We start from the raw sequence: 9,098 nt of genomic DNA on the forward strand, positions 1-9,098 counted from the left end.
AAGGACGCTAAGTGATTTTGATCAAAATGGAATATATAGGATCATGAAAAGTGGGCATTAAATGTTTCCAAATGTTAAAAATTCTTTTGAAAAAGCTTTCATTATTTTCTCTATTGCTGCAACCTCTAATACATATATGTTAACAGATTTAAACTACAGCATTCATTTTTGACATGATTTCAGAAGGGTGGCATTATCTAAAACAGTGGCAAAAAAACAAAGCCTAAACAATGACTGTTCAACATTACTTCTTGCCTAGGTGAATTCAGCCAAAAGGAAAGAAGCATTTCAGAGGCAGACCAACTTATTAAATTTTTTTGAAACATTAAAAAGTCTTAAGTTTTTTCATTTGGAATAATGTGCACACGATGTATCGGTCAAACATCGGCCGATAGGAGCAATTATTGGACATCATGCGTATTTAAGGTAGAGCACAAGGATTATCTGATAAAAATGTTCTCCTTCAGAGCCACAATATCATCTAGATTCGTAGTCTGGATACCAATCTTTGATTCATTGTCAGATTTGTACACCCTCACAGTGGTTGGATCGTTTGTTTGCTCCCTTTGTGTCGACTCAAAACGCATCTCTCTTGGATTAAAAAGCTTAAAAATTGAGTCACTGCTATGGCGACTGGACATGACCACCTGGGTAGTTCAACAGTAGGCAGACATCACCTTGTCATAAACTTTTTAGGAGGTGCAAGATGGCTGAGACTTCCTTGACTGTCCCTGTTTTGGATTCAGTGTTTGTGTTAAAGGTGCTCACAAGTTCCCTGTTCGAGCCACTAGATACAGCAAGCTTATGCATACTCATTTAAAACTATGCTGCTTCTCACTTTGGTTTCAGTTAAACATGTCGGGGACCTTCAAGCATTGTTAGTCGGTGACTATTGTTTAGAGTTTGGACCGGGCTTGTCAAAAGCCCCTCTCAATCCCAGGAAAGGCTGCATCCCAAGATTTTGACCACTCCATACAGGGCTCAGGTTATCATCCTTCAAGCTTTCGCCCCTCCTCCATTCACTTCGGACAAGGCAAAGAAGCTGCACACAAACTCTGCCTGTAAGTACATTTTTTGTACAGATCAGCTCTTTGATGTGACAGATTAACTCTTTGTCTGTGCCGCAGGCCATTCAAAAGGTCATTTCCAAACAAACAAATTCCTAGGCATGCAGTCATATAGGAGGTTGCTTTAGCTAAAAAGGGAGAAGCTTCATCATTCATAATTCAGTTTGTGTGAGGCAAGAACCTAAAAAAAATGTCAATCTTAATTTAATGTGAGCCAGAAAGGAGGCTATTCAGAATTCAGTGCATGTGAGTTTAGAATGTGCTTTTTGCTTATAGCTGAGACCAGTACTCTGAAACATTTCTTTCAAAATTGTGTAATTAATTATCAGTGATTTGAAACACGGTAGCATAAAAATGCACATCCACCAGAACATCAGAAGATGTTGTTCAAAATATTTGGATAACATTATCAGGACAAGATATTGTATCAGTGCATCCCTATTATAAATAAAGTAAATTGGGTCAATTTTGATTTCATGTCTACTCTACAGGCAGAGATAACAACCTCACATTAAAAATGCCACAATTTCATTATCGAGAAAATTAACCTCCTCTCTAAACATTTTTTTAAAATAAATTTTCAAAATGAGCAAATTTGCTTGACATACACAATATTCCCCAACAGCACATTTTTAAACACTTAAAAACAATGTAATGTTTTATCAAAAATTGATGTGGTTGGCATTAACATCAATTATGTATTTATGATTGGTAATAGACCATATTGTATTTGTTGTTGCCAATTCAAAGCCAACTTTTCCCTCTGCTCTGATGGGCTTATTTTAATCATTTCCCCTGGAAAACAAGAACAAGCACTGGCCCAGGGACAGCCTCCCATGTCGAACAATCATAATCACACAACCCTTACCATAACACTGCAATTATCCTTATTGCTTACAGCAACACAACATGCATGATGGGTAGAATATGCATGCGTATGTGTGTCTGTGTGTGTCGCAGTCTACAGTAGAGACTACATCTGTCCCGGCTCCTCTGCTAAGTTTAGCATGCGACACTCATAAATCATGTCATTAAGATATCGTCCCCAGTCCCTGGCTGACTTGTACATTACTCCAGCAGACTAAACTTCATCCGTTCAAGAGAGAGGCCTCCCAATCTGACACACAGCGGATTCAATAGTGACAATCCACATCACATGCAAACAGTAGTTCAACAGTTGTTTTTATAGCTTCCCTACTTAGGATGTAGACATACGGATCAGAAGGGGCAATATTTTATCACCGGTACAGCTACATCAGATTGTATGCATTTGATCACATGATATTAAGAGTAATTATGTGGTTGGTCCCGGGTTCTAGCGCATGTACCTGTGGGAGGTATATGATCTGTTTGCAGAGTTTATGCTCCTTGCTGCATATGTTATAATTATACTTCATGCCTGGTTGCAGTCAACTGATTTCTTGTGACATTATGATCCTGCACATTTCCTCCAGCGGTAATTAGTCATAGCAGTCAATAAATCTCCTCTGTTTGTTTTTGTAAAGTTTATTATGGTTTAATTTAGTTTTTTTTTTTTTTTGCCCCAAATTTAAAACATCGAAGAGCAGATATTACAAACACAGTCATCTTTTCTTATCTGATACTACGATTGCTTAACTGCAAAATTATCGTTAGAGCTTGAATGAAAAAGTGCATTTCATAGAATCACTTAGTATGTCCTGTGTGTGTGTGTGTGTGTGTGTGTGTGTGTGGTAAAAGATGGTTATTGGGAGGCACAGAGAAGCATCCTCCAAAATCAACATTACTTCAAACATGAGGTCATCTAAACATCTGTCCACAACATGTCCAAGTGGAGCTCAATCAAAGGCCTGTTGAAGCATGTACAATTGTCTCTGGAAAAAAATATTATGCCTAATTCAGCTCTGATTGTAGTGGCCAATCGTGAGCCGAAGTGGAAACAAGTAGTTTGCGGCATACATCTAATGTCAGCGAATATTCCTTTCAGGGTGACCCTCTCATTTGCCTTTATTTATTTATGCTTCTTTTCTTGTTCTTCCCGTTTGAGGCTGTGAATTTATTTGTTCGATGCTGCCTAAACTTTATTTCACAGTTTCAAACCAATTAAAGCGAGAGAGGTCTGAGTGCGTTTTAAGTGAGGGTCTGTTGCGGAGGGGTGGACTGAGTTAAATTATACTTAGCCTGTCTGTCTTTGCCCGTCACACTCCATTTGCAGTCGGCGGATACTTTTACACAGAAACTAATCATAACTAAAACATTTCTGTGTAAATCTTACCAAATTACTCTGCATAAAAGGGGCATGGAGAGGAAATGAATACTAAAAACACTTAAGGTAACATCTGACCATTTTTTCAGACCTTCTGACAAAAACCAAGATAAATGAAGAAAAGAAAATAAGTTTCCATTATGAAAATGTATAAAATAACCTATTCTTTTTTATCAATGGAGCAAATGCAAAGTTTGCAATATCCTGCTGAATTAATTTGGGCCCATTTTTCACAACTCTATTTACTGCATATCATCTAACGAGTCAGCTAATGGAGGCAGAATTTCCTAAATTCCTGAATAAACGCATGTTAGTAAATATTATCGTATTTCTAAAGAAGTCATGCAACCCAACAAGAATCTGAGCCTGATTTAACACAAATAACTGAAGAACAAAGAGGCTTTGTTAACAAAAATGTAAACACACTTTTTGTTTTTGATGCAAAAGTTTGAGAAATTATTTAAATTGCACATTTAACAGATGGGTTAAGGATGATGGCAACATTTACAACAAAAAAAAAACAACAACAAACATACCAAGTCTAATTAAAGTGCACCAAAGATACTTTAAAAGTTTCTTCTACCATGTCAGCTACAATGCTACCCCCTTGTGGTAAAAGACTTAACATGATAAGACTTTCTCAATGTAATTACAGTGTAGTCTACAAACTGAACAACTGTAAACTATAACACACACCATAGGCCCCAATTTCTCCCTATATGTCTGCATGGACAGGCTGTGAAATAAAACGAGTCCTGGCAGGAAATATAAAACACACAGCAGTGACATTAACTCTGTGTTTCATTTGAGAAAATGAAACCATTCCAAGCCTAGAAGAAGCCAATTGAATACCTTTGACCAGTCACAAACAAATTAACATTGCTCTCTCCACAGCCTAGTTAACAGGCTGCTGGAGGGTGAAAGAAAGAAAGAAAGAAAGAAAAGAAAGAAAGAAAGAAAGAAAGAAAGAAAGAAAGAAAGAAAGGATTGCTTAATACATGAAGCCTTTCTGTGCAATGATTGTGGCAATTAAAATTGTCTGACATAAACAGTACAAACTCTTAATTTATGCAATGCTTGAGTTCTAGCCTGTAAAAGTATTCCATAGTTAGTGTCATTTCAGTCCCGTGAATTTGAGCCACATATTTCTGTAAACATGAAGACGCAGACTGACATTCATGGCACAGAAAGCTGAGTAAAGTGCTACCACAACGGACCCTGCTCATCAAAGATGTGGTCATTTTGTCAAGCTCAGAACACATATTGAAGCCCTACGCAAAAATAAAAAATGCAGTTGGCATTGCTGCAGTTTACAAATGCAGACTTTAAGGAGGCGTTCACACACGACGCGTCTTGCGTCCGCTATTTTTTTTTTATAACATAGTCCTACAGAATGCGTGTTAGACGCAACTTTGGCTCTTGCGTCTTCTTTTCTTTCTTCTGTGTCTGTCTGTCTGTCTGTCTGTGTGTGTAACCCTGAGTTGCAAGAGGACGCGTTTTGTTCCGCTTCGCTCCTTCTAGCTGTTTTAGAACGCAGCAAGACGTCCTGTGTGAATGCCCGACAAAAAACAGTCATCACTTTATGTAGGAAACAAATGTAAAAACAAAGCAAAATAATAGGCTAATCCCCTTCTTCAATGCTATTCGAGTCCGTTTTCTATGACTTTTCCACGCACGATTCATAAACTCAAATGAAGTAGCCGTTAATCTATAAACTAAAGCAATCTTTTAATGCCATAATGTAATTATTTTACACTTAAAGACATGTGGAAAGAGAACTACAAAGGAACGATTTACAAACGGAACTACTGAAGTGCTCGTGTGTATCCCGCGTCCAATTCCAAAATCCAAGTGAGACATCCGGTGGTTGAAGGACTCTTTGAATCTTTCAAATCTTTTACAGCAACATTTCTTCTCTTTATCCAGCCAAAGTTAAGAGAACATTTGACAAAGGACACGTTACACACGTAAACGCAGCTTTGAATGTTTGCTAACCGGTGTTAAATGTTTAACAGAAGCGCGAAGCTACAGAGTTTGTAAACAAAACTGTGTGAAAGAGAAATTATTTTTATCTCTTAAGTCTTACCTGCTGATCCACCTGCAATGATTTGATGAGACGCCTCTCTCAGTAAACTCTGCTTTTTAGACGTCATTTTCTTTTTCTGGTCTGTTTGGGGAAAAACAAACTGTTATAGCACCGTTGGCATAACAAATTCTCTGGGCACCCTTTTAACATATTACTTAATCTTATTTTGTGATTTATATATATTTTTTGTTAATAATTCGGCTCAAGTAAATAGTTTAAACTGATAAAGGAATGTCTATTTATAGTTCAAACGTGGACATAGTAATATGATATGTGCTGCGGACTAAAGGTGTCTCTTTTTAGCCCTTACTTTAGGATGGTATTTTCAGTTCAAATTGTTTATTGTTGTCCCACTCTTTGCGGAGATTCAGCGCACGTGAACGCGGAGGACTTCGACGCTGATTCGTCTGACACGCGGCGTGCTGGCGCGAGCTGAAACGAAAGAGGGCGAGATTCGCGCGCGCTCCCAAGCAATGCGGTTTAATTTTAACTCTGAATGAGGTGTACACACTGGGGTCATAGTCACTGGCCAAATGCTAGCGTTTTCTGTCCTACGAGCCTTACAGACGAAAAAGAACAATGAATAAGCTATTGCTTGTTTGCTGTGGTCTGTAATTAAGTAGGCCTATTTGGGCACTAATGCTACACTTAAAAATGCATGAATTTCATTGTATCAGATATCAAACCAAATGGCATCTGCAAACATTATGGTAGACCTTTTGCTCCGAAGTAATTAAATGTGTTTTAGCTATTTTTGCACTTAATTTTAACCATGGTCATTTTGGTGCATGTGAAGACCCTCGAGTTCACACAGGTGTCAATAGCGTCATTTTTATATCACAGAACTTGAATTTGAAAACCCTCCGAATACATGATCGTGAAAAAAGACTGGGTGTAATTTGATGTTATCGAAAAAATGTTGCTGTTAATTTTAAATATTTAAAAAATATTTTGTGTGAATTCACCTAAAAAGAAATCAGGTTGTGAAATTCAAGTTTATATTATTCAAGGTGTGGATTTCAGGTCATGAAATTCAGGTCTCAATATTCATGTTTTTGCATACAGGATGAGAAATTCAGGTGGCAAAATTCGAGGATGACATCCGGTAATGCAAGGAAGAGCAAGAGTGTTGATGTAATCCATCTCTCTCTCGGACTATTGAAACCGCTCAAAAAAGTCATTTTACACAACTACAACACAAAAAGGTATTCTTTAGGGATACTTTGTTTCATTAATGTTTTTTGAAGAAAAGTTACATTTACCAGTGGAAACGAATAGCCTAAACAAACTACCTCTTTTTAACTGCAAGTCTGCAAAAAAATAAATAATAATCTGTAGTTGAGAAGTATTAAATAATAAATATAAAAAGATACATTTCTATAAATCTGTGAAATGTTTGTGAGATCAAAAATGGTTGAACATTTATATAACTTATATATACACTCACCTAAAGGATTATTAGGAACACCTGTTCAATTTCTCATTAATGCAATTATCTAATCAACCAATCACATGGCAGTTGCTTCAATGCATTTAGGGGTGTGGTCCTGGTCAAGACAATCTCCTGAACTCCAAACTGAATGTCAGAATGGGAAAGAAAGGTGATTTAAGCAATTTTGAGCGTGGCATGGTTGTTGGTGCCAGACGGGCCGGTCTGAGTATTTCACAATCTGCTCAGTTACTGGGATTTTCACGCACAACCATTTCTAGGGTTTACAAAGAATGGTGTGAAAAGGGAAAAACATCCAGTATGCAGCAGTCCTGTGGGCTGAAAATGCCTTGTTGATGCTAGAGGTCAGAGGAGAATGGGCCGACTGATTCAAGCTGATAGAAGAGCAACTTTGCCTGAAATAACCACTCGTTACAACCGAGGTATGCAGCAAAGCATTTGTGAAGCCACAACACGCACAACCTTGAGGTGGATGGGCTACAACAGCAGAAGACCCCACCGGGTACCACTCATCTCCACTACAAATAGGAAAAAGAGGCTACAATTTGCAAGAGCTCACCAAAATTGGACAGTTGAAGACTGGAAAAATGTTGCCTGGTCTGATGAGTCTCGATTTCTGTTGAGACATTCAGATGGTAGAGTCAGAATTTGGCGTAAACAGAATGAGAACATGGATCCATCATGCCTTGTTACCACTGTGCAGGCTGCTGGTGGTGGTGGTGTAATGGTTTGGGGGATGTTTTCTTGGCACACTTTAGGCCCCTTAGTGCCAATTGGGCATCGTTTAAATGCCACGGCCTACCTGAGCATTGTTTCTGACCATGTCCATCCCTTTATGGCCACCATGTACCCATCCTCTGATGGCTACTTCCAGCAGGATAATGCACCATGTCACTAAGCTCGAATCACTTCAAATTGGTTTCTTGAACATGACAATGAGTTCACTGTACTAAAATGGCCCCCACAGTCACCAGATGTCAACCCAATAGAGCATCTTTGGGATGTGGTGGAATGGGAGCTTCGTGCCCTGGATGTGCATCCCACAAATCTCCATCAACTGCAAGATGCTATCCTATCAATATGGGCCAACATTTCTAAAGAATGCTTTCAGCACCTTGTTGAATCAATGCCACGTAGAATTATGGCAGTTCTGAAGGCAAAAGGGGGTCAAACACAGTATTAGTATGGTGCTCCTAATAATCCTTTAAGTGAGTGTATATATATATATATATATATATACACACACACACACCGATCAGCCACAACATTAAAACCTCCTGCCTAATATTGTGTAGATCCCCTTGTTCCACCAGAACAGCGCCAACCTGCATCTCTGAATAGCATTAGCTATTCTTCTCAACACAATTGTATAGAGTGGTTACCTCAGTTACCGTAGACTTTATCTGTTCTAACCAGTCTGGCCATTCTCAATTGTCCTCTCTCATTAACAAGGCGTTTCCATTCGCAGAACTGCCACTCACTGGATGTTTTTTGTTTTTGGCACCATTTTGAGTAACTTTAGAGACTGTTGTTGTGTGAAAATACCAGGAGATCAGCAGTTACAGAAATACTCAAACCAGCCCGTCTGGCACCAACAATCATGCCACGGTCCAAATCACTGAGATCAAATTTTTTCTCTCCATTCTGATGGTTGATGTGAACATTAACTGAAGCTTCTGACCCATATCTGCTGCCATACGATTGGCTGATTAGATAATCGCATGGATGATTGTTGGTGCCTGATCGGGGTATGTATATATAAAAATATATTCAATTAATTTCTCAATTTGAACAACAGATTGTGTTTTACCATTACATCCAAGATAATATGAATCAGCATATATGCCTCTTGTTGTTACTGTAAATGTGTAAAGTAATACAGACCTATGGCTGACTGAAATAACAGACGCCTTTACCTGTTTTATAAGTGTTTTGCATGTCTTGGCTGTTTAATAATATTTATTTGAATTATATTTCACCTTCTCATGAACATTTGTACTAGTGCTGAATGAAAATATAGTGAACTTCGAATGTACAACACATTCTGTTCCTAATTTTTTACATTACCTGCCTGGATTGCTTTAGTTAGCATGCCATCTCGCTTTTTAATATTTTTTTATCAAACTTCTGGATAGTCTAATCTCATATGTATTACATATGTAGACTACTGATGATTTGCCAGTGTCTTATATATTATGTTTATTTTCAGGCAGACCATGTACCTTCATGATAATACAAATCTGGGCTCCA

The 9,098-nt window shown here is 38.1% G+C and overlaps 1 protein-coding gene across 2 annotated transcripts in view; it reads right to left on the minus strand.

Moving 5' to 3' along the window:
* slc25a21 (solute carrier family 25 member 21) overlaps positions 1–5,857 on the minus strand; it is a 152,135-nt gene extending 146,278 nt beyond the window's left edge. For both annotated transcript variants that reach the window (XM_052146139.1, XM_052146138.1), the window contains exons 1-2: positions 5,709–5,857; positions 5,399–5,479 (exon numbers count right to left, since the gene is read on the minus strand). In XM_052146139.1, coding sequence (XP_052002099.1) covers positions 5,399–5,465 — 67 coding nt within the window. In that variant the 5' untranslated portion in view covers positions 5,466–5,479; positions 5,709–5,857. The remainder of the gene's footprint in view (positions 1–5,398; positions 5,480–5,708) is intronic.
* Between the last annotated feature and the right edge of the window lie 3,241 nt (positions 5,858–9,098).

Source organism: Xyrauchen texanus, chromosome 16 (genome assembly GCF_025860055.1).
Source record: "Xyrauchen texanus isolate HMW12.3.18 chromosome 16, RBS_HiC_50CHRs, whole genome shotgun sequence".
NCBI classification, from domain to species: Eukaryota; Metazoa; Chordata; class Actinopteri; order Cypriniformes; family Catostomidae; genus Xyrauchen; species Xyrauchen texanus.